The sequence below is a fragment of the Arvicola amphibius genome, chromosome 8 (assembly GCF_903992535.2).
Source record: "Arvicola amphibius chromosome 8, mArvAmp1.2, whole genome shotgun sequence".
Lineage (NCBI taxonomy): Eukaryota > Metazoa > Chordata > Mammalia > Rodentia > Cricetidae > Arvicola > Arvicola amphibius.
In genome coordinates, this window is record NC_052054.1 from 44,842,727 (window position 1) to 44,869,435 (window position 26,709).

The window sequence follows — 26,709 nt, forward strand, 5'->3', positions numbered from 1 at the left end:
GCACCGCAGCCCTGATCTGTGCTCTATGTCCTAGACCCCAGTTCGCGAGCTTTGGGAAAGGGGCTGGAGGTTGAGAATACACACACAGAGACAGACTGACACGCAGACCTTCAATCACTGGTATCAAAAGCCCATCTTTAATAGCACCATGGAGGCTTAAATACACTGCAGTCAATGGCCAACAGGTGAAAATCCCATCCTCTGATCCTCTAAGCTAGGCACAGCTTCTAGTAACTTCAATTAGAAGGTTCTAGGAGGGAAGAGCAGCTGAAGGTCAGGACTCATTAGTCCCAACAGGTTGACTCCCAATTTTCTGAGAAACCGCCACATTGATTTCCAAAGTGGTTGCACAAGTTTGCATTCCCACCAGCAATGGATGAGTGTTCCCCTTTCTCCACATCCTCTCCAGCATAGGTTATCATTGGTGTTTTTGATTTTAGCCATTCTGACAGGTGTAAGATGGTATCTCAAAGTTGTTTTGATTTGCATTTCTCTGATAGCTAAGGAAGTTGAACATGTCCTTAAGTATCTTTTGGCCATTTGAACTTATTCTGTTGAAAATTTTCTGTTCAGTTCAGTACCCCATTTTTAATTGGGTTATTTAGAATTTTAATGTCTAGTTTCTTGAGTTTCTTATATAATTTGGAGATCAGACCTTTGTCTGATGTGGTGTTGGTGAAGATCTTCTCCCATTCAGTAGGTTGCCTTTTTTTCTTAATGACTGTGTCCTTTGCTTTACAGAAGCTTCTCAGTTTCAGGAGGTCCCATTTATTCATTGTTGCTCTTATTGTCTGTGCTACTGGGGTTATACGTAGGAAGTAGTCTCCTGTGCCCATGTATTGCAGGGTACTTCCCACTTTCTCTTCTATCAGGTTTAGTGTGGTCGGGTTTATATTGAGGTCTTTAATCCATTTGAACTTGAGTTTTTGCATGGTGATAGATATGGATCTATTTTCATTTTTCCACAGGTTGACAACCAGTTACGCCAGCTTCCCTTTGTTAAAGATGCTTTCTTTCTTCCATTGTTTAATTTTAGCTTCTTTGTCAAAAATCAGGTTTTTTTTTTTTAGCTTCTTTGTCAAAAATAGGTTTGTGGATTAATATCCGGGTCTTCGATTCTATTCCATTGGTCAACATCCCTGTTTTTATGCCAATATCAAGCTGTTTTCATTACTGTAGCTCTGTAATAAAGTTTGACATCAGGGATGGTAATACCTCCAGAAGTTCCTTAATTGTATAGGGTTGTTTTGGCTATCCTGGGATTTTTGTTTTTCCATATAAAATTATTGTTCTCTCAAGGTCTGTGAAGAATTTTGTTGGGATTTTGATGGGGATTGCATTGAATCTATAGATTGCCTATGGTAGAATTGCCATTTTTACTATGTTGATCCTACCAATCTAGAGCATGGGTGATCCTTCCATTTTCTGGAATCCTTTTCAATTTCTTTCTTCAAAGCCTTAAAGTTTCTATTTTTTAGATGAATAAATCAAGACTTAGTGATACTGATTTTCTTTTTTTGGTTTTTCGAGACAGGGTTTCTCTGTGGCTTTGGAGCCTGTCCTGGAACTAGCTCTTGTAGACCAGGCTGGTCTCGAACTCACAGAGATCCGCCTGCCTCTGCCTCCCGAGTGCTGGGATTAAAGGCGTGCGCCACCACCGCCCGGCTGATACTGATTTTCTTTAACCATGGTCTCTATGTAGGAGGCAGAAGAGCTAGGCTTTAGTTTGAGGACAGTCTGAATCTCGAGCTTACAGCTATTGCACTGTGGCCTCGTCCCATTTTGTTTTTATTTGTTAAAGACAGGTAAACTTGTGAAGACTTATCTGCCGTTATTTTTTCCCAATAGCCACAATATGAGAACAGTTCAGTCCAGACTCCATTTTCGGAGCAGTCATTGTCCCATCCCCAACAAGAGGAACTTGAGCAAAAGCTAGCGTCTACTGAGAAAGAAGTGTCACAGCTCAATGAGTTTCTTAAACAGAGAATAAACCAATTTAGTGAAGAGAAGAAGAAATTGGAGGAAAAGGTGAGTATCTTGTGTAAGATTGTCGTGGATCAACAGCTTTCTTCAACAAACAGTGATTGATTGTAATTTGCCCGTTCCAAGTATTCTATCAGGTTATACATTTATATTATAGTAATTAGTGCTATATGTACCAACTTTCAAAAATCTCGTGCTATCATCAGAGATTTAAGGATCTTCTTGAGGCATAAAAGTCTTTATTATACTTTTCTAATAGTGAAACTACTTAAAGCCAGAAGCCTTCACCACTGCCTCTTCATTTTCCTTATTCTCACTCCTTCTTTCTTGATCTCATCACCGTAAATTATCAGAATATGAAGTGAAGCCTATTGCCAAAAACTCGCCTTAAGCTATTAAGTTGGAGCCACTTACCCTGAATAAGTAGATTTCATGTCATACATATGTGGTTTTGTGCATCTCTAAAAGACCTGTGATCCACAAATGAGAGAAAATACTAAGTATTTATCTTTCTGAGTCTAGCTTAATTTACTTAATGTGGTAATCTCCATCTGCATCTATTTTCCTTCAAATGACATAATCTTTATGGCTGAATTAAACTTCATTTTATACACACACACACACACACACACACACACACACACACACAAAAGCGCACGCGAGAGAAAGGGGTGTGTGTGTGTGATATGTCTGTATGTATGTGTTAAAACATCACATTGTCTTCATCCATCTGTGGATCGACACCTAGGATGGTCCTGTATGTTGTCTGTTGTGAATAATGCTGTAATAAACATGGTTGTGCAGGTTTTTCTGTGGGGTGTTGACTTAGAGTTTTTCAGGTATATGCTCAGGAGCAGTTTAGGCTGGATGATATTATAATTCCATTTTTAGTTTTATGAGTAACTACCATACTGATTTCCACAATGGCTGGACTAATTTAAATTTTCTCCACTTCCCCCACATCCTCATCACTGGTCCTGTAATTTGTTTTCTTTATGGGAGCCTTTCTGAGCATTATAGTTTTAATTTGCATTTCCCTTATGTGTTAAGGGTGTTGAACCTTTTGTTTTCACATTTTATCCATTTGTACTTCATCTTTTGAAAGTAACCAGTTCATTCATTTCATTAGCCTGTTTACTGACTGGGTTGTTTGTCTTTTAATTGACCTTTGTTGTGAAGGACTTTTGTGAGTGTGAGATGTGCAAGCTAAAGCTAGGAGAGACAAATGAGTGCACAGAGTCTGAAGTTAAACCTGCACAGATTGGGTCTTTCTGAGGTTCTCTACTCTCGTTCTACAGTAGATGTTAACTTCACATAATACCTCAGCCCTAGAGTGGCCTCAGTAGTGAAGCACCTTTATATTAGAGTTTTAAGAAAGAAAATGTGGTACAAATTCATTTATGGTACAATATAAACATATTCTTGCTTGAAGTACATAAATTGGCTCACTTAACCTGTTCTCTGTTTTAAATATTTGGTAAGTTCTTCTGGCTTTGTAAGTTGTTAGTAACAGAATAACTGATGTATCTGCTTCTCTTAGCTCATGTAAAGTGTTTTGATATGGCTTTGGAAAATGGGAAATTAGAATCTGTCCTCTAGAAATGAATATTTGCTTTGATGATTTAAAAAATACTTGTAGCTTCATTTCTGTGTCTTTGTCTCTGTGTCTAATAACCTTTTAAGATAGTTAATTAGTTTTAACATAATTTAAACTCAATACAGTTTTAGCATGAGCATAACATTATTTATGTGATAAAGATATAAATAGCATTATCCAAATTTGTACATGTATAGGTAATAAAAATTTGATTATTAATGCCACCTGACTTAGTACAATTTTAAAAATGCCATCACTTGTAAAAGTAAACAAGTATCTTCCAGATTATTTCAGAGCTATAAAAGTTTCGAGGGAAAAGAATCTTAGAATAAAACAAGGCAGATCTTAACTCAGCTGATGATGTTTACTGTAAACTGATACTCATTGATAAATTTAGTGATACCCAGGAATGGAACATTGATTTTGTAATTTTTATTAACTCAAAACAATAAATAATTGAGGATTCATAATGTTTTCCTTTAGCTGAAAACAAGAGATAGATACATCAACAGCCTGAAAAAGAAATGCCAGAAGGAAGCTGAGCAAAACAAAGAAAAGCAGAGAAGAATTGAGACCTTGGAAAAGTACCTGGCCGATCTTCCAACTCTAGATGATGTACAGAGTCAGAGTCTACAGGTAACGTGGTCAAACATGCACCTTTGAAATGCTTGCAAAATGTTTTAGAAGCTAGCTACTTAGAAATTACATACTCAGTTGATGCTCCTGAGATAAGTAGATTCTAAACCTGTTCAAAGAGTAAGTAGATCTCTCTTCTGTTGTTAATGTGACTACCTTTGTAATAAACCTATATGGCAACTGTCTTACTTAGCATCCTATTTTTCAACTTTTTTATTTATTGCATGTATGTATAATGTGTGTATGGAGGTCAGAGGACAGCTTCATGAAGTGGGTTTTGTTCCTAACTTTATGTAGGTCCCAGGCTTTAAACTCAGTTGTCAGGCTTGCACTGCAAAACACCCTTATCTGCTGAGCCATCTCTTTAGCCCCTAGCATTCTGTTTTTAAAAAGGTGGTAGTTTCTAAGCCTAGCTATTAACTTTACCTCATAGCTCCACATTCACTTCATATTTTGGAGTTTTGTCCAATGTTCTCTGGGTTTCAAGGCTCAAGATACTTCAAGACTTGTTGGATATCTTTTTTTTTTTTTTTTTGGTTTTTCGAGACAGGGTTTCTCTGTGGCTTTGGAGCCTGTCCTGGAACTAGTTCTTGTAGACCAGGCTGGTCTCGAACTCACAGAGATCCGCCTGCCTCTGCCTCCCGAGTGCTGGGATTAAAGGCGTGCACCACCACTGCCCGGCTGGATATCTTTATAGATGTTTATTTTCTTCAGTTCTTAATTTTGCTGTAATCTTTAATATTCCTTGATCTATAATCACTCTTCTCTCCTCAGACTTCTATTTTCTGTTCTTAATTCCTCACTGAGTCTCTTTACCGGTTCAGGTGAAATCTTCTTAAAACATGAATTCACTTCAGTTATCTCAGTCCTTCCAAGCCGTGGGTCCTCAACCTTGGCACAAAGACCATTTGGGGAGCAGTTGTTCTTTGCTGTCTGCCTTGTGCATTGCAGGAAAAGCGGTTCTTGTAAGAGTCCTTCTGGCCTCTGCCTCCCAGATGACCACAGTGCTGTTTCTCTCTTCCAGCACAAACAATGGGCATTTGTCAGTTCTCGTGGAAGTAAAAATATCTTCAGTTGAGAATTGCTGACATAATTTCAGGATGCATATAGACAGAAAATTAGTTTATGAATTATAAAAGTAAGAGAGATTAAATATAGGGAGGCACTAAAGGATCATAGGAGATAACTTGAGTAGGAGGAGGCAGGAGTAAAGAATTAAAACACATGGGATCATAATACCTGACACCCATTAGGATAGCCTCTACCAAGATTTATGGTGTTCAAAGACCCTATTTATAACAGTTATTTACAAGAATCAAAATACACAATCAAGAAGGTGTCCACAAATGGATGAATAGATATAAAATAGATAGTACACATAAATAGAATGGATTATTGTTGGTTCTTATAAAGGAAGGAAATTCTGACATACTTTTCAGCATGGATAAACCTGGAGATCATTTTATAATAAAGTAAGAATAGTAAAATAAGCCAGTCATAAATAGGCAATATTATATTATGTTATTATATTATATGATTATATTATATGAGATTCAAAAGCAATTAAATTACAGAGACATAGAAAGCAGTGTTGCAGGATGCCATGGAGTGGGGTAAATAGTGATTGCAAAGAAATTGAATGGGTCCAGGTGTATAAGTTCTAAGAATTGTCACGATGACAGTCTGGATGTACCCAATCATAAAGAGTCATACATCCAAACATGGTTATATTATGATATTAATTTTATGTTTTTATGTTTTACCACACTTAAATATTTTAAAAATTATGAACCTTTCTATGTTCAAAAAATGTTACTCAGTTTTCTGCTTCATAATCCGTTCTCCAAGTTCTTTCAAATAAAGGAAGAAACAGTGTGAAGTTCTTTAGATAAAATATTGAATGACTATAAGCAATAATTCTATTTAACTCTGAGAAGAGTAATAATTTAATGGCAGTATATTTAGTATTGCATGCAATTCAAACTGTAAATATTTTTCCTTAGCTGCAAGTCCTTGAAGAAAAAAACAAGAATTTGCAAGAGACTTTGATAGACACAGAGAAGAAGCTTGAGGAGATTAAGAAGCAATGTCAAGAGAAAGAGATGCAGCTCCTGTGCCAGAAGAAGAAGGAAAAGGAGCTGGTGACTTCTGTGCAGAGGTAGGGGACCTGCCATGGCTTCATGCTCTTCAGCCTGCCAATACCATCATAATGTGTGTTCTACATAAGCAGTACAACTGAACCTACAGCAACAGGAGAGCATACTTCTTACCTGAGTATCTGCCTTAGAAAGGCGCCAGATGAGTTCATCAAAGCTAATGGATTCAGTTGTAATCTGATATTTTGAAGCATTATAGCAGCATCTTGCCAAATTTTTTAGGTGAAAATAGCAAAAGAATGAAAGAAAGTCAATTCAACAACTAAAGCCTGAAAATATCATTGCAAACTCTTTAGATGAAGGTTTTTATCAAAACAAGCAACAATTCTAAGCAGCAGAAAATAACCTGTAGACCAGGCAGTGGTGGAGCACACCTTTAATTCCAGCATTCAGTACGCAGAGGCAGCTGGATCCCTGTGAGTTCGAGGCCAGCCTGGTCTACAAGAGCTAGTTCCAGGACAGGCTCCAAAGCTACAGAGAAACCCTTTCTCAAAAAACCAAAAAACAAAACAAACAAACAAAAAAACCAAAACAAAACAAAAGCAAAACCCTGGAAAATACACTGCACTCCTTCCTAGAGAGTGCACCAAAGGTGACTGATGGGCTGTTGTCAGCACTGCGAGTGGCAGATTTTCATGTGCTTTCCAGAGCCACCTGCACATCTCGCCTCATTTCACACTTTGAAATCCGAGTCTCCAGTGACCAGCATTTGTTGGTCTGCTCAACTTGTGCTCAGACTTGGGAGTTTTTATTATAAACCTAGAAAACTAATACATGCATAAGTTCTTATTATTTTTATAACCTTTAAATCTTGTTATCAATCATGAATAGATAGAAGTATCTAAAAGAGCCAAATAATAAAGCAGCAAAAATCCTGAGTGAGAGAAATCCAGTCTTCATGAGTATATTAGAAGCTCATTGTATCATGTTAATACTGCTTTACTCTCTAGTTTTTAAACATGAAGTTTACTCATTTTACTGTTTTCTTTGAGGTTTCAATATAGTGAATGCTCTGATTTCTGTTTTTTTAAACACAAAGTGTTCTTTTTAAAGGTTTGTTTGTTTGTTTGTTTGTTTATTATGTACACAGTGTTCTGTCTACATGTTTGCCTTCAGGCCAGAAGAGGGCACTAGATTCCATTATAGATGGTTGTGAGCCACCATGTGGTTGCTGGGAATTGAACTCAGGACCTATGGAAGAATAGCCAGTGCTCTTAACTGCTGAGCATTTTCTCCAGCCCCTGATTTCTGTTCTTGATATCAGTTCCCAAAACTCACAATTTTGAGTTTACATTTTTCTCAGTGTTTTTCTTTCTTGCACTTTAATTATTTTATTTTTTAAAAACAATCTTTTTTTGTTTTACATACCAAACCTAGTTTCCTCTCTCTCCCCTCCTTCCACTCCTCCTACCTTCCCCTCCCATCCACTCCTCAGAGAGGGTGAGACCTCCCATGGGAGACAACAAAGTCTGTCACATCCCTTGAGGCAGGACCAAGACCCCCTCCCCCTCTAGGCTGAGCAGGGTATCCCTCCATAGGGAATGAGCTCCAAAGAGCCAGTTCATGTACTAGGGATAAATACTGGTTCCACTGCCAGTGACCCCACAAACTGCCCAAGCCCCACAACTGTTATCCACATTCACAGGGCCTAGTTTGGTCCTATGCAGGTTCCCCAGCTGTCAGTCTGAAAACCGTGGGCTCCCACTATCTCAGGTCAGCTGTTTCTGTGGGTTTCCCCATCGTGGTCTTGACCCCTTTGCTCATGTTATCATTCTTACTTCTTTACTACTGGACTCGAGGAGCTCAGCCCAGTGCTTAGCTGTGGCTCTCTGCATCTGCTTCCATCAGTCATAAGATGTAGGTTCTGAGGGATCGGGAAGGTTGAGTTGTGGGGATATCAGAGAAGGAGAGCAAGAAAAGAGACATCTTGATAGAGGGAGTCATTATGGGGCTAATGAGAAACATGGCACTAGGGAAATTCCCAGGAATTCACAAGAATGACCCCAGCTAAAAATCTAAGCAATAATGGAGAGGGTGCCTGAACGGCCCTTCCCCTCAGGTTGATGAGTACCTTAATTGTCATCATCTTAATATTTTTTTGAGACAGGGTTTCTTTTTATGAACCCATAATTTACATCAACTTTGTAGTCTTAAAAAAACTTCCTGATTTTCATTAATTTAAATTTTGTTGACAAAAATAAAAATAGCGTGTGAGTTCTGTTTTGTAGGCCACTGTGGTTGAAGAAACAAAACTGTGGCGCTTGGAGCTTCCTAGCAGTTCTGGAAGATTACTGAGTGCCGTTTTGTCCCATTGTTTTCTTTTGCAGATTGGTGTCATTTTCTGTGTTCTCTTTTGTTAGGTTTTGTAGAACACTAAGCCACAAATGCTTGATTTGCAAAGATTAGTATAATGTATTTCAGAAAACATTTTCCACTTTAAATTTTACCTTGAGGCTGACAGAGATAATATCTTAGAAGATTCCTCTTTCTTTTTGGTAAAAGTTTATTTTTAGTTCTCCAGTATTTGTATTGGCAGTGACATCACTTAATGTTGAGGGGTAGGAATTTTATTTATGTTTACTTGGCTCTAGGATATTTTGAAACAACTTCATATATATGTGTGACTACAAATTACATTATTACATTTTATTTCATGTTTCTAATCTTTTGTTTTTTGATTTTTTAAGAAATTCATAAAAAAAGCTTTTCATTAGAAATGAAAATGTAAAATATATAATAATTCATAAGTTAGTTCCACTTTTCAAAAGTTTTCTTACTTTTGGAAATGGCCTTGCTATGTAATCCAAACATGTATGCATGAAAGAAAATTTGGTGTGTGCAGCAATTTTGTACAGTGCTCCTTATTGTTGGCTCTTTACATTTTAAAGATTTGTGTGTTCATGTGGGCCTATGTCTGTGTGGCAGCCAGGGGTCAACTTCTGGTATCATTCCTCTGGAGCTGTCCACCTTGGTGTTTGAGGCAGTATTTCTCAGTGGTCAGAAACTTCGTAAGTAAACTAGACTGGCTGTCAGTAAGGTTCAGGGTCTGTCTGTTTCCACCTCCCCAGTGCTGGTTTACATGCTGTTCTGCCATACTTGCTTTACTAACATGGGCTTCGGGGATAGAAGTCAGGTCTTTGGGCTTGTACAGGCTGAGTTACCTCCCAAAATGGAAACATGTTTAATTTTTAAAGTGCATTTTATTCTCTAGTAATGCCATTAAGTACATGGAACGTAGTCCCAACACCAAGATGGCAAAATAAATGCACTTGTAATTTGAAAAAGTAAATACTTCTTACAACAATTAACAATGTCTTACAAAGCAGTGCAACATGTCAGTACCCCATAAATGATTACTAATGTCATTAATTATAAATATACCTGCAGTCCTTATTCAGTCACCTAGTGTTACCAGTTCTTTTTCCACAACCTAAGTAGTATCATTTTTCTTACTGAAGAAGACAGCTTCAGATTGCCATAATACTTGAAAAAAAGAAAAAACAAAATCAGAGTTATAAGAGAATTTTTTTCAGTCTTCTGCAGTTTGTTTATTTTGAGACAAGGTCTACCATATGTAGCCTTGGCTGACCTGGGACTCACTGCTTAGCCCAGGGTGGACCAGAGCTCACAACAGTTCTTCTCTCCCAGCTTTCCCAGGACCAGGTTTCCAACTAGACGCTACCAGCATGGAAGATGTTGCAACTTCTGAGACTAATTCTTTTTTTTTCTCTCCAGCTGTTATTGTTTGGTTTTGGTTTTTATTGTTAATAACATGATCTGCTTGTACCAGTTACTAATCTTCCATTCTGATGGCTAACATATTCTTTTCCTGTATCTTTTACTTTTTTTACTGAGAAAGTTTTTTTTTCCATACAGTACATTTGATCATGTTTTTTTCTTTTCCTCAGTTTCTAGTTTCCTTCCAGATTCTCTACCTGCCCCCACCCCCCACACGCACACACACATGCACATGCACACGCACACACATACACAAAAATCAAAATAAACAAGCTGCAGACCAGTAAGAAAAAAAATGCCCAAGCAAAGCAAAATGAGATGAGCCTAAAAGAATATCATTGAGTTTATTTTGTGTTGCCAGCTATTCCTAGGCATGGGGTCTGTCCTTATGTGGGGTTGATATACCCAGTGAGACTGGGTTGGAAGAAACTGACATATTGTTAATATGTCAGAAGAACTTCCTTCGTCATAGGCAGCATGACAAACTTAAGCTGGTGGCATGAAAAACCACATTCTTATGTTGTTGGGAGGCCGCTTGTTTGTTCCTGACTGCTTAGCCCTGAAATAATCACACAGAAACTATTATTTAAAACACTGCTTGGCCCATTAGGTCTAGCTTCTTATTGGCTAACTCTTACATATTAATTTAACCCATTTCTAGTAATCTGTGTATTGACATGAAGCTGTGGCTTACCCAGTAAAGTTCTGGCATTTGTGTCTCCGGTGGAGCTACATGGCTTCTCCCTGACTCCACCTTTCTTTCTCTCAGTATTCAGCTTAGATTTCCCTGCCTACCTAAGTTCTGCCCTATCAACAGGCCAAGGCAGTTTCTTTATTCACCAGTGATATTTACAGCATACAGAGGGGAATCCCACATCACCTCCCTTTTACTTTTTAAATAAAAGGAAGGTTTTAACTTTAACAAAGAAAAATTATATATAACAAAACAGGTACCAAGCAAGAAGGACAGTTAGAATATTTATATCTACTTTATCTTTTATCATAACTAAGGAAAACTGTAACTATAACTTCTTCAACTCTATCAAAGACTCCAGAAGGATATATTACCTAAATAAACAGGAAGTACATTATAAGCAACCTCCAAAACTCTAGAATTGACAGAAACATCTCGCTACCTGGACAGTCGCCCAAAGTTCTTCTGTACCATTGGGACATCTATCTTCAGTCTAAAGTATCTGGCATAATTTTCCATGAAGCAGGAAATTTCAAAGACAGTTCTGCCTGTATTGGCAGTCTGTCAGGCACTTTCTTCTGTGTCCTGCAAAATGTCTGGCAGACTCTTTTATGAAGCAGGAAGCCTGAAAGGATTGTCTTACTTTTAGGCAAGTTCAACAGGCATTTTTCCTGCATGTCCAGTTCATCAAGCAGTCCAGACAAGAGCAGTTCCTTTCCCAAATGGCTAGCAAACTCCATTAGGAGCCTTCTCAGTGCCCATCTTCCTCTTGAAGTAGATTGGTGCTGCCAGGAGCATATGTGTCTCACTGTCATAAAAAGTCCTAAATTCTTAAAACACTTTAAATGCCATATTCTTTAGTCTTTGAAAGATTTGAAGAATCCCTATCTATCTGAAATACATCTCTGTACATCTAGAAAATCTAACATGACTACAAGCTTATTATAGATGATTATCTACTAACTTAAATTTCTTAATTATACATTACATTTTTAAAAATAAGCTGGATAAACACAATACCTTAATCAAGATCAGAAATATATATACACAGTATAGCAAAATTGACCTTAAATTTGTATCAGTAAACCAAGATCCATACCAATGCAAATCTCTATAGCATATCCCCCTTTAAATGTAAACAAACATTTATAAACAATATTTGGGAATATGGGTGTAGTTCTGTCCATACTGCTTCCTGCTGATTGGGGGCACTGTTAATCAGGTCTTCCAGAATATATTCTGTATGCTAGGTTCATCTTAGTCAGCAGTTGGGTGAAGTAATTTTTTAGGGGTGTTCACGGCCATCTTTCAGGTGGTCTTGGTCCATTAAACCATATTAGTCTAGAAGCAATCCCTAGGTTCTTTTCCTCTGTGGAAACAAAAGAAGAACCTCTTTTCCAAAGCAACATATCCTTAGACCCAAATTTTGAAATCAAGATACTTTTAAAGTATATATGTTGGTTTAGCTTAGCAGACTTTACAATGAAATGTCTCTCTGTACTTAGCTCCTTCACAGTCAAGAAATTCAAAGAAGATACAATAATATACATAATCCAGACTCTCTGTGTATTCACCATCTTTACATGGCTTATTTATTTTTATTTATAACTGTCTATATTCTTTTTATTCTCTCTCCCAAGCCTATGTACATTTTTCCAACACTGTGACCCATTTAGAGGTCTTTTATGTCTGAATATATCCTATTGTGTATCTATAATACTTTATTGTCCAGGAGCACATCTTTTTTTTTTCTTTTTTCTTTTTTTGGTTTTTCGAGACAGGGTTTCTCTGCAGCTTTTTTAGAGCCTGTCCTGGAACTAGCTCTTGTAGACCAGGCTGGCCTCGAACTCACAGAGATCCGCCTGCCTCTGCCTCCCGAGTGCTGGGATTAAAGGCGTGCGCCACCACCGCCCGGCTAGGAGCACATCTTAAAATGCTAAACGCTTCTTAAAAACTTAAGCTCCAGATTTGCCATTTCTTTTTTTTTTCACTTTTTTTTTCTTTCTCATGGTTTATTTTTTTTTATATTTAAAAATTTCCATCTCCTTCCCTCCTCCTCCCCCTCCCTCTGCTCCTCCTCCCCCTTCCCGCCCCTCCTTCTCCCCCTTCCCTCCCCTTCCCTCCACCCATACCTCCCCTCCCTCCCTCTCAAGGCCAAGGAGCCATCAGGGTTCCCCACTCTATGCTAAGTCCAAGGTCCTCCCAACTTCCCCCAGGTCCAGGAAGGTGATCAACCAAGCTGAGAAGGCTCCCACAGAGCCCGTCCATGCAGAAGAATCAGAGCCCAGCGCCAATGTCCTTTGCTTCTCAGTCAGCCCCCGCTGTAGGCCACATTCAGAGAGACGGGTTTGGTCGCATGATCCATCAGTCCCATTCCAACTGGAGTTGGTGATCTCCCTTTAGTTCTGTCCCACCGTCTCCATGAGTGAACGCACCCCTCACGTTCCTGACTTTCTCCCTCATGTTCTCGCTCCTTCTGCTCCTCATCAGGACCTTGGGAGCTCAGTCCAGTGCTCCAATGTGGGGCTCAGTCACCTTCCCCATCTGTCGCCAGCTGGAGGTTCCCTCACGGTCCTGACTTTCTTTCTCATGTTCTCCCTCCTTCTGCTCCTCATCAGGACCTTGGGAGCTCAGTCCGGTGCTCCAATGTGGGGCTCTGTCATTTTCTTCATCTATCGTCAGGTGGAGGTTCTATGGTGATATGCAAGAAATTCATCAGTATGGCTATAGGAACTGGCCTTTTCAGGCTCCCTCTCCTCAGCTGCCCAAGGAACTAACTGGGGGCGTCTCCCTGGAAACCTGGGTACCCCTCTAGGGTCAAGTCTCTTGACAACCCTCAGGTAGCTCCTTAAATTAAGGTATATGCTTCCCTGCTCCCATATCCACCCTTCCTATATCCCAAGCATCCCATTCCTCCGAGCTCCCCCCATTCTCCCCTTCACATTTTTCTCTCCCCATCTTCCCTTGGCCCAGTCTCGCCCAACCCTCAAGTTCCCAATTTTGCCTGGCGATCGTGTCTACTTCCAATATCCAGGAGGATTACTATATCTTTTTTTTTTGGGGGGGAGTTCACCTTCTTATTATCTTCTCAAGGATCCCAAATTTATAGGCTCGATGTCCTTTAATTATGGCTAGAAACCGATTATGAGTGAGTACATCCCATGTTCATCTTTTTGGGTCTGGGTTACCTCACTCAGAATAGTGTTTTCTATTTCCATCCATTTGCCTGCAAAATTCAAGATGTCATTGTTTTTTACCGCTGAGTAGTATTCTAGCATGTATATATTCCACAGTTTCTTCATCCATTCTTCCACTGAAGGGCATCTAGGTTGTTTCCAGGATCTGGCTATTACAAATAATGCTGCTATGAACATAGATGAGCATATGCTTTTGTTGTATGATTGGGCATCTCTTGGGTAGATTCCCAATAGTGGAATTGCTGGGTCCTGGGGTAGGTTGATCCCGAATTTCCTGAGAAACCTCCACACTGCTTTCCAAAGTGGTTGCACAAGTGTGCATTCCCACCAGCAATGGATGAGTGTACCCCTTACCCCACAACCTCTCCAGCAAAGGTTATTATTGGTGTTTTGGATTTTAGCCAATCTGACAGGTGTAAGATGATATCTCAATGTTGTTTTGATTTGCATTTCCCTGATAGCTAGGGAGGTTGAGCATGACCTTAAGTGTCTTTTGGCCATTCGAACTTCTTCTGTTGAGAATTCTCTGTTCAGTTCAGCGCCCCAATTTTTAATTGGGTTAATTGGCATTTTACCGTCTAGTCTCTTGAGTTCCTTATATATTTTAGAGATCAGACCTTTGTCAATTGCAGGGTTGGTGAAGATCTTTTCCCAGTCAGTAGGCTGCCTTTGTGTCTTTGTGACAATGTCCTTTGCTTTACAGAAGCTGCTCAACTTCAGGAGGTCCCATTTATTCAATGTTGCCCTTAATGTCTGTGCAGCTGGGGTTATGCGCAGGAAACGGTTCCCTGTGCCCATTTGTTGTAGAGCACTTCCCACTTTCTCCTCTATCAAGCTCAATGTGTTCAGATTAATATTGAGGTCTTTAATCCATTTGGACTTAAGTTTTGTGCATGGTGATAGACACGGATTTACTTTCATTCTTCTACAGGTTGACATCCAGTTATGCCAGCACCATTTGTTGAAGATGCTTTCTTTCTTCCATTGTGTGCTTTTAGCTCCTTTATCAAAAATCAGGTGTTTGTAGTCAGCTTGGTATTGGCATAAAAACAGAGAAGTTGACCAATGGAATCGTATAGAAGACCCGGATCTTAAACCAGATTTGCCATTTCTAAAATGATGGCCAGCCTCTGTCTAGTAATGATCGCTTCTTAGTTTTTTAAAATACATAGCTATTTGTATATTTTCTGTGAATCTTCATTGTTTGATTAAAAAATAATTCTTCATGGAATTGTTTTCTTCTAAACAACAGCTTACAACAAAAAGTAGAAAAATGCCTTGAAGATGGAATACGCCTTCCCATGCTGGATGCAAAACAGCTCCAAAGTGAAAATGAGAATCTCAGAGAGCAGAATGCGACTGCCAGCAAGGTGAGTAGACACCGAGAGCAGGGGTCACATCTGTTCTGCGGAGCATGTGTACCTTAGAGTTTTCGTGATTTTTAATTTTAGTGATATTTAATAGCTTATAAAATATTTAGTTTGATTTAAAAAGAAGATAGCAGTTTAATATATAAATTATTTAAACTTAAATAAATGTCAAAACAAAAGGAGATATTTTCTGCTAAATTATTCAAAGTTTGTCTCAAAGTTATTTTTATAAATAAAAAATTTCATTACGAATTACAGGAAAATATTTGCAGTTTTAATTATGGGTGGTCCAAGTCATCCTTGTGATTTGAAGGATATAATTATGAATGCTCTGTAAAATAAAGATACTACAAATAAACTTTTTTTTTGAATTTTTTGAAGTATTGATGCTCTTTTAAAGTAATGAAAAAGATTCAGGCCAATTTTTTTTTTGCTGTGTTTTAGATAATAGAGAGCCAACAGGATGAAATTAACAGAATGATTTTAGAAATTCAGGTAAGGAATGTTCTTCACGTATTTTAGTGTACCTATATGCTAATGTATTCTTATTGCCTCTATTACTTAAAAGTATTAAACTATATGAATATCTATATGAAAATATAATACTAATAGTACCTGAGAAAAGTTATAAATTTTTTAATATTAATTTGAGCAGAATCCATATTGTACATGTGTACAGTTGTGAAAGACCAAAATTTACTAATAAAATAAAATTCTATTTGGTGAGCCAGTTCTCCCGAGGGGTAATGAGACTGTTTCCTCCTCTTTGCTGCTTTCTTCTATAATTGGCCATCATCTCTCTCAGATGCTGAGAATGCATTTGATTGAGGTCGCCAGAGATCAATCATAAGAGAGAATGGAATGCTATTAGTCTGAGTATTTAGTTTTCATATACTAGTTCCATCTGGAAATATATTCCCAGCCCAACTCTGCCCATTATTTGTGCTTTTACTCCACTAAATTTTCTTCAGAAGTCTGTAATATTTTCTCCAGTATTCCCTTGGTCCTACTTAATACTGAGATCTCTAATATCCCTCTGTCTCTCGTTTTGTTTGCTGACATTGCTTCCCCTACTGCCATTGTACTATAGTGCCTATACTAGTCAGGTGATGCTCACCAATTACAGAAATAAAGTAGGGTTGTTATTTGTGGAATACTTCTATTATGTATCCATTAAGCAATCAATTCTATGTATGACATCCCCACAACTTGTTTTTATACATCCTGAACATGCCTACCATGTTTGTAAATATGTTCACAATACATCAGGAAATTTGAGTAAAAGCTGTAGTTCACTAAGTGCCTGTGCCCTTTCAAGAATGCCCATCTGCAAAACGTGCTCAGAGCATTATTTAATACAGCATGGAAACATGTTATATCCCCAGCCTTTATCTAGAACTGACAATGCTCCTTTTAGTTTCCCTCTTCCTCCTAATGACACTGTTGCTCTTTTTGTATCACCAAATGGTGAGATGTTACAAGTTCATGTCTTTACATTTTACTGAGTTTCTTGAGAATGATGCTGTGGTGGTTCAGCTTGGGAGTTAGGACTTATCAAAATTCTGGACACATATGCACACTTTAAAAGTTTGGAAGCCAACCAATCTTTAATTCCTTTATTTTCTCTTTACTTATGAAGCTCTTATCTATATGGCTTAAATTTCTATAGTTCTTAAATTTCATTAGTGAGCAAACGAAGTCTTGAGTCAGTGATGGTTTAGGTTGGGAGAATTGGAAATTAAACATCAAGTCCTATTTTGATTTTTGTTATAAAAGTGCTGATTAAAGGCATAAGTAGGACAGAGGGCAGTGACAGAGAGGACCCCACATGAAAGTGTGACTATGCAAATTTTGTAAAGGAGGTGATATTTGAGCAGAGACATTAGTGAAGATAAGTAGGGAAGGCATAGCACCTACTAAGGAAAGGAAGCAGCAGATGCCTTGAGTTGTCAAGTGTGCCCAGTACCAGCAGGGAGGCTGTTCAGTGGAGGGGGGGAGCATTGAAGCAGTGAGATGAGTTGAAGGTGATGGAGGGAAGTAGCCTGGACAAGATGATCCAGTGTTTAGATTTTACTCTCTGTATGACAGAAAGCCATTGGATAGATTTTATTGAAGGATTTTTTTAGAATCATACATTCTAACAATGCTTGCTTGGAGGTTCTAGCAGAGAACACAGTTACTTATCTACCTTAAGGGAGACAAAGGTCCTGTATGTAAAAGGTCATCCTTTTGATAGAATATGGATCAGTAAGGAAGGGAGGGCACCCACTCCTAGATTGACTTATGAGTCAATGAACTCTGGGAGTCATTGCATAACAATTAACACAGCCACAGCACCCTCATTGTCCCTACTGTCAATCAGAATTAAATGCATTCTCCTGTTTCCCATGTTAAATGATTTATCTATGATTTAAATAATGTTCAAGAATTTCTTGATGTGTTGATTCAAAAAGGTTAAAAACTGTATGTTTCTTCAGACAAAGCTTCTGTTGTTCTACAAGTTAGAACCACAGAACTGTTAGGTGCTTCCAAAAAGTGGGTCTAACAAAGTTTTGTTAAATTTACAACAATCAATGCATGAATTTTTAAAAATATTTATTTTTTTAAGTTATTTGTATGTAGGCTTGTCCACATGAATGCAAAGGCCCTTAAAGGCTGGAAGGTGTCAGGTCCCCTGTAGCTGATTGTGAGCCACCTGAAATGGGTGCTGAGAACTGACCTTGGGTCTCCTGCAAAAGTGGTCTTCACCCTAACTTGTCACCAGCCCCCAACACAGGAATTTTTTTCGTGAAGCTTGAGCCATGATACCTGACAGTTTGTGTGTATTACATACATTTCTTCATATTATGGGCATTCCTTATTTATTTGTATAAATTAAAATGTGCATAATTTGCTCCTCAATTTTATTGCAGTCTTTAGTCACATGTAAATATGATTGCATATAACTTATGTAGAAGAATGTGATTCATACCATTTTGTCTTTTATCTTGAATACTTTTTTGTCTTTTTCTTAAATTTTTTATTTTACATACTAACCAGTTTCCTCTCCCACCTTCTTTCTAACCCTCCCCACCCACTCCTCAGAAAGGGTAAGGCCTCCCATGGGACTCAACTAAGCATAGCATATCAAGTTGAGCCAGATATCTCTGTCAAGATATCTCTCTCATTGTTCTCTCTCTCCATCCCTTACCCACCATTGTTCTCTCTCTGTGTCCCTCCCCCAACTTCTTTCTTTTTTTTTCTTTTTTTTTTGTTTTTTTGTTTTTTTGTTTTTCGAGACAGGGTTTCTCTGTTGCTTTGGAGCCTGTCCTGGAACTAGCTCTTGTAGACCAGGCTGGTCTCGAACTCACAGAGATCCGCCTGCCTCTGCCTCCCGAGTGCTGGGATTAAAGGCGTGTGCCACCGCCGCCCGGCTCCCAACTTCTTTCTTTAAGCAACTTAGAAAATTGGAGTCAAATTAATAATTTATTTTCTTTAAGCAACTTAGAAAATTGGAGTCAAATTAATAATTTATTTCCAAATACATTGGTCCAGGCAGTGTATTTGTTAAGTTCTGTTATGTTTTGAAGTGATAACTTATTTTTTCTTTTTTGCTTTTAGCATCTCATTTAAAAATTGTGACTGTCTAGGTCCTAGATAGGCCTAGTATGTAGTTTACTCACAAAAGTATCTACTATAGTAGGTCAACCTAGCCACACTTAACTGATTTGTATTAGAGTGGGAAGGTAGAGATGGAGAATTTTTCCTGAAATTCATCTCTTCGGTTGTGTTAATTTTGTCCCTGTACAGTTGGAAAGGCTGGATTTATAAACATTTGGTGGTTTGTGATGACACTTCATAAAAGATGTGTGCTTTGTTTGTTTTAAAAAAATATCAATCCATAAACTATTTTTCCTCTGGCATTGGAAATTTAAAAGACTATTTTGAGTTGAATAAACACTCTTATGTTATTTTGCAAGTAGCTAATAAGTGTATTTGATGGGTGAAGTATCACAGTAATAATCAAACAGTGCAATGCCCTTGACTGCTAATTCTTCAATTCTGTCTAGTTTCTCCTCAGCTGTTTTCAAAGACAGCCTTCCCATAGGTTATATCTGTACTTTTCTTCATGTAGCTAAAATACAAATAAAATACTATGTAAAAGAAAAGCAGAGCATCCCAAATGATTAATATAAATTTTAAAATTTAGCTATCACTATAGTAATAATTGTAAAACTGAATTCACTATAATTTTAATGGTTTTTTTTTTCCTCATGGTTTATTTTTTTTATATTTAAAAATTTCCATCTCCTTCCCTCCTCCTCCCCCCTCCCTCCCCTCCTCCTCCCCCTTCCCTCCCCTCCTTCTCCCCCTTCCCTCCCCTCCCCTCCACCCATACCTCCCCTCCCTCCCTCTCAAGGCCAAGGAGCCATCAGGGTTCCCCACTCTATGGGGGCTGACTGAGAAGCAAAGGACAATGGCTCTGGGCTCTGATTGTTCTTCATGGACGGGCTCTGTGGGAGCCTTCTCAGCTTGGTCGATCACCTTCCTGGACCTGGGGGGAGTGGGGAGGACCTTGGTTTTAATGTTCTTTTTCTAATAGTTGAAATACATTTAGGCTTTATAGTGGACAGAAACAACTTTGTGTTACTAGAATTTCATTTTGTACCACTGTTTTTTCCCATAAAACATTTAAATGATCAGAGGTAAACAGTAAAATCTTATGCTGTATGCACGTCTCCCTTATTAATACAAGATGAAATAAGACATTGTTTTATAATGAAATGCTATTTATTGAGACAAGATCTTGCCATGTAGCCTTGGTTGACCTGTAACTTATTTATATAAACCAAACTGGCCTCAAAGTTAGAGAGATGTGCCTGTCTCTGCCTCCCAAGTGCTGGGATTAAAGGCAAGTGCCACCAGGCCTTACATGAAGATATTATTTAAATACATATGTCATCTGCCATTTTACATCCAAAGTTTAAAAAAAAAAATACATGGTATAAGTCACTGGAAAGTGTAGTTCAGTTTCAGGAGGAGAACAGAATTCATCTTGGACTAGAAATAATACTGCAATTGTTGTTAAATATGGAAAAAGCAAAACTCCATATAAAAGCAGATATTAAATTTGAAACTGAGTCCTATATGAAACTGAGTCCTGTAAAGTATAGCTTTTTATACAGTTTGGCTCAACTGTCAAGGTGATATTGTTGACTGGGAAGAATACCTTGTTGATTAATTGATTGTGTAAAAATGTTGCTTTTCTTTACATCCATGAGACCAGGAAAGACCACTGGCTTCTCTGTGGGCTTTTCTACTTATGAACAAAATAACATTTGCATACCACATTCTTCTATCATTTCTGTAAATTTTATGGTTACAGTCAAGAGTGTGATCGAGTTCTTCATTGGGTATTACCTTCCTCCTGCTTTGTTAAAGCATTTCCCTATCATAAGCTTATTTCTAGTTGACTGTCATCTTTGCATTTTGGATTTGTAATCTTGACAAAGGAAGTATGAACTTTAAATTTTTCAACTCTCTTTACTGGTTTAACATTAAAATGTCTCTATAATGGAAGCATGCATGTCATTAACTGGCCTTTCTAAATTGACATCTGTCAATGAATAATTAATTATAACCACAAAAGATAAAATTACATTCAGAGGTCATTTCGACTGCCTACTCTTACAGGCATGACTAGGATTTCCATTCTTAAAACTCTTGACAGTCTGTCCTATTTACAACGTGACAAGAGAAGATATTTATACAGTCTCAGAAGATTTGTCCTAATGTTTACCAACAACTTATAAAGTTCAGTTAGTAGACTTTTCTCAGTAGAAATACTAGAGAAATGGATTTTATGCCATTAGGGTTCTTTATAGGTGGAATATGACTTCTTTAATCTAATAATTGAATTGCATTAATGCTTCCCATTGTTATATAGTATTTTTCTTCCATCTTTTGTTAGATTAATTTAATGATATGAAATTCTTCCTAATGCTTAATTTTAAAAAGATACATATGGAATTGCTTCATGTCTTAATGACAAATTAAAAATACCATATCAAACTTAATAGTTGAAAAACCTACCAGCCAAATATAGTGCCTTCTATCAAAGAGAGGTTAGCATGCTTTCATATGCTCTTTCTCCAGGTATCTTTAATTCAGGAGACTTGTATTATCATACATATTGTGTATTTTCTTTAAGCACTTTATAATTTTTGCATAATTAAGATATGTCAAAAAGTGTAGAAGGTGAATTCAACTTTTGAAGAACCATCTTTTTGTGTCTTGGTTAGGGAGGAAGCTATTGATGTAAATTATGAAGAATTCTCTTGAGCCTATTTGTGCTGAGTGGTCAGTCACCAAATTTGTCTGGATTATTAGGTTATTTGGGATGCTTTTGGAGTCCTATCTTTATGAGCTGTATGAATTCCTATCTGAGGGTTAAATTTGAGCCTGGATTGGACAGACTCTGGGCATCACTTGACTACAGCCTTGTGTCTAGTCCTGGATCCTCCATCAGACACAATCCTCAGTGCTCTCTGCTCTTGAGTGGGAAGTGCAGGGAAGACGGGGTGGGAGATGAATAAAAACGCTTAATGTTTAGATACCAAGTGATGCTGCTGAGAGATCTTGTTTATGAACCAAAATACAAATCACAAGGCAGAAGAAAGGAAATGCGGGTGGCTTTTTCTTTATGTTGTATGAAGTTTCAATAACAATTTTGAGTCATAACTGCCACAACACACTTTTCATGCCTTTGTATGTTACAATATTTTTAGTATATCCAGTAGATGCTCAGACTCAGGTCACAGCCTTAGAGCACTTTATCCCCTTCAGAAGAAGCCCTGTGTCTTCTCATTTTTTCTCTTAAGCTCTCCTCCCTTCTCTAGCTCTGAGCAATCACTGAGACATTTCTGGCCACTGTAGATTTGCCTGTTCCATAACTTCATGAGTCTGTGGCTTTTACTGACATGAGCCAATTGTAAGCTCCACTAGTTGCTGCTGATGCTTCGTTTTCAGCTGCTGATGGTAGCACACACGGCTTTACAGATCACCCATTGTTCCTTCACAGGACAGCTTCATAGGCTAGTGAGGACTGGGGACTAAGCCTCCCAGTCACCTGCCTCAGGCCTGGAACATTGGTAAATCTGACAGTAACCTAGCAGTTGCCCTTTGCCACACTGCCAGTATTGAAATATTTTTTATATATGTGTGTTTTGCTTGTATTCCGGTGTCCATGAAGGCCAGAAGAAGGTATCAGAGCTGGAGTTCCAGGTAGCTGTGGTATTCCTTATGTGGGTGCTGGGAGCCAAGCTTAGGCCCTCTGCTAGAAGAGAAAGCACTCTTAGCTAATGACCCGTTTTCCAGCACTTCCATTACTTTTGAAATGACCTTTTAGACATACTCTTACAAATGAAGCCATTATTTTGTGGACACATTTGTAATTTTCATAGTATGCTCTATTTGCTCTGAGTGAAAAATCTCTGACATTGGGGTTATTCAAGAAACTTGTATGTGTGTGTAAACATTACAGCGTGCATTGTGGAGGTTAGAAGACAATTTTGGGGCGTTCTTGCCTTTGCCTTGCTTGAGGCAAAGCCTCTACTTATGATTTGTTTATATTTGTTTATTCATTCTGCTGCTTCACTCTCAGAATTTACCCTTCAGTAAAAAGAGTAGGGACAGCATCTCTCAGTATCCTTGACTTGCTGCTCCTAGCATGTAACTCTGTCCCACAAACTGAGGCAATAATTACTAGGACCACCATGTTCTTGATAACACCACACAAGGTAAAATCTTCATCCTTTGTGGGAAGATGGTGGAAGAAAGAAGCCCCACCTCTTGGCTACCATGCCTTGAAACTTATCGACAGCTACAGGTGGCTGGGGCAGAATATCAAACATTGACGGGTCCTGTCTCCCCACCTGGGAGCCAGAGGATTCTAGCAGTCTGGAGTAGAATTTCCATCTTTCTGAGCAGTGAGAGTTTAAAGATGGGGAGGCTTGTGCTTCAGGCACCATGCAGCCCATTGCTGCTGTTTCTGGGTTCTCGTAGGTTTTCCTGAATGAATGTCTTTGTGCTTTGTGGCCATTTGCAGTAACTTTTAAATGTCTTCTTTTGTATTATTCACCAACTTCACTAGGGAGCAGGTTTGCAGAGCACCTCATGGAGAATGTAGAGCTCCTCATCAGGTGGTTTTTAAAGTCACATGATTGCAAAACGACAGCTAACCTACAGAATTAGAACTGTCATAGCTTCGAGTCTTACAAACGAGCTAAAACGGCTTATAGTGTTTGCATATTACTTCTTTTAGTTTTTATGATTTTTTAAATCTTTATTGGAGAGAGAGAGAGAGAGACAGAGAGAGAGAGAGAGAGAGGAGAGAGAGAGAGAGAAAACCCCACATTTCTTACTTCTTAAATAGATGTAAGTAGTTACAAATGAAGGGGCCAAGTTCAAAACCTAGATTTCTAAGATTTGATCATCAAATTAGAAATTCTTTTGGTAATATATAACAATTACTAGGCTATTTAAATGTGCTCTCCCTCACATCACAACTGTTTTTCTTGAAGAAAAGTTTTTATTGTGAATACAGAAAGCTTCCCTGTAGAGGAGGCTCGAATAGAAGCTTCTTACAACAGCATGGACATGGATACTGGCCTCACTCAAGTGTGAGTGCTGTCCACATGCACTCACTCAAGTGTGAGTGCTGGTCCACATGCACTCACTCCAGTGTGAGTACTGATCCACATGCATTCAGGGCTTTTGGAAACCTGTTTCTCTTTAAACTTGCATACAAGTAGTTGATATCACTACAGACTTTCCCTACAGACTCTGTTTTTGTTGAATCTTCTCTCTGCCCCTTCTCTCCCAAGTAGCCCCATTCCACATGTGTGGATTTGATTACCTTTCTTTCATTCTCCCCTCACTTAAGACCTACCCCCTCCTGTGTTTTTTCCTTGTCTTATTACCTATATCCATCCATACTCATGTGGATTCTCACAAAAATTAAAATTTAAGACCCAAATATGTGATGAAGCATGTTGTGTTTTTTGCTAACTCTGGCTCCCAATGCTTAGTATAGTTCCAATTCCATCTATTTTACTGCAGATGTCACAATTTTATTTTTCTTTATGCCCAAATAAAGTTCCAGAGTGTTTATGTACCACCTTTTCCTATATCTGTTCATCTGTTGCTGGGCATTTAGACAGCAATGAACATGGATGCACAAGTATTTCTCTGATAGAATTCAGTTTTTATCGTATACATCCAATAAACCCCCTGGTTTTTAGTCTGCAACTCAGAATTCTCTTTTCCATATTTGCATCCCTAGGTTCCTATTCCACATCACGACACTATTGGACATACTTCACATAACACATTAAAAACAAAATTACCGAAACTTTTTGAAAAAAATCCACCACAAACCCTGTCATACCTCCCAGTCCTGAATTATTAAACTTAACCTTAATTCTCAGCACATGTTTCTCAGGAAATTCCATGACCTTTAAAATATATCCCTCTCCACCCGCTTCCTGTTGCCAGCATCGTCCAGGCTATTTTTGTTTCTCTTGTGGAGTTGCTCTTCCTGCCTCTCCCTTGTGTTCACATAGTCTGTTCTCTTGTTAAGTGATACCGTGGGACAAAAATCAGATCACATATTTCTGCTCAGAACTCTTCAATAGTTTATTCAAAATAATAATCCAAGTTCAAACATTAAGTTAAGAAGCCTGTATGTCCACGCTGGTGTTGCTGTGCTTGGTAACTGTAGTCACTCTGGCTTTGTTGCCTCACGTTCATTTAATCCAACAGAAGGCAATGTCTGCCCCAGAATTTCTCACTGACTGAAACTCTCAGTATCTGGTTGATGTAGGTGTGTCTTCTATCTATCTGATGATTTCATTGGTTAATTAATAAAGAAACTGCTTGGCCTGATAGGTTAGAACATAGGTGGGTGGAGTAGACAGAAAAGAATGCTGGGAAGAAGGGAAGTGAGTCAGATGCAATGAAGCTCTGACCCAAGATGGACGTAGGCTAGAATCTTCCCGGTAAGTCACCCCTCGTGGTGCTACACACATTACTAAATATGGGTTAATCAGGATGTGAGAGTCAGCCAGTAAGAGGCTGAAGCTAATGGGCCAAGCAGTGTTTAAAAGAATACAGTTTCCATGTAATTATTTCGCATGTAAAGCTAGCTAGGTGGCTGGGAGCTGGGCGGGACAAAAAGCAGGCCTGCCCGCAGCTCATCACTACATCTGGTGGACACAGTCCCTTAATCACCGCAAATCATGGTATCAATGTCAGCTTTTCCATGTATTTTGTACCCTGTTTTGAGATTTCAATGTCATTTTTCCTACCATTCTCTTTTCCATTTTCTACAAGAGTAAACAAACTAATATACAATATTATACAGCTATAATTTATTTTGTCTTTTTCATGCTAGTAAAAGTTTCACAAAATCCAACAGCTTTGACTGTGTTTACTAATTTATCATGTAGTACAAAGAACAGTTTGCTCATAGATAATTACATGAGGTAGTATTGCTTTGATAACTCTGTGTGTGTGTGTGTGTGTGTGTGTGTGCTCACATGCACTCATGTATGTATGTAATACTAGTGTGCTTTTCTTTTCAAATGACTCCTTTTAACTTGAATTTACAGATTGTGTAGAGTCTGTTGGCAATAACATGGCTTTCCTTCGTTTGAGTTACTTGTGTATTTCTAGAGTCTTATATCTAAACAGTACATTCAATTAAAATACTTTTCAGCTTCAGAAATGCTCATAGTAAATGCCAGGAAGTTATGAATTTAGCAGAGTCTGAAGACTGTTAAGTCTGGAACGTAAGGAAGATTTTTGACATTTAAAACCTAATTCAATCCTTTAATTTATGAATTCTTAATGTTGCTAATGGAGCACAAACAGATTGGTATTCTGCATTTCACAACAGCCAAATATTTATTTCAGAAAATATGGATCATTTATTTATACATGGTAGGAAACCACTATTTGTAGCAATTATACTTTAAAAAAACGCAAGATTTCAAAAATGCCTTGTGAAATAACATTTATTATTCCTTCTTAATAGAACAAATTAGCTGAGATGTCTATCAAATTTTCTAGGTTTTCCTGCATAGGAAAATAGTTATTAATTTGGTATTTTGGATTTTACATCAAAATAAATACATTGTGCATTTGCATTTATAAACACTAGTAAGACTACAAGAGCTATTGTGAACATTAGGTGAAAGACCAGAACTATTTAAACAACCCTTGTTCTGTTCAGGGGTGGGTGATTGAAAGGAAATAAGCATGATGTTTACTACCTGAACTGCGCCTGACTCTGGAGATC

At 38.2% G+C, this 26,709-nt stretch overlaps 1 protein-coding gene across 5 annotated transcripts in view; it reads left to right on the forward strand.

Annotated features, from left to right (window-relative positions):
- Cep85l (centrosomal protein 85 like) overlaps positions 1-26,709 on the forward strand; it is a 114,219-nt gene that overhangs the window by 74,517 nt on the left and 12,993 nt on the right. For all 5 annotated transcript variants that reach the window (XM_038338860.1, XM_038338861.1, XM_038338864.1 and 2 more), the window contains 5 exons: positions 1,849-2,028; positions 4,064-4,216; positions 6,220-6,374; positions 15,254-15,371; positions 15,816-15,866. In XM_038338860.1, coding sequence (XP_038194788.1) covers positions 1,849-2,028; positions 4,064-4,216; positions 6,220-6,374; positions 15,254-15,371; positions 15,816-15,866 — 657 coding nt within the window. The remainder of the gene's footprint in view (positions 1-1,848; positions 2,029-4,063; positions 4,217-6,219; positions 6,375-15,253; positions 15,372-15,815; positions 15,867-26,709) is intronic.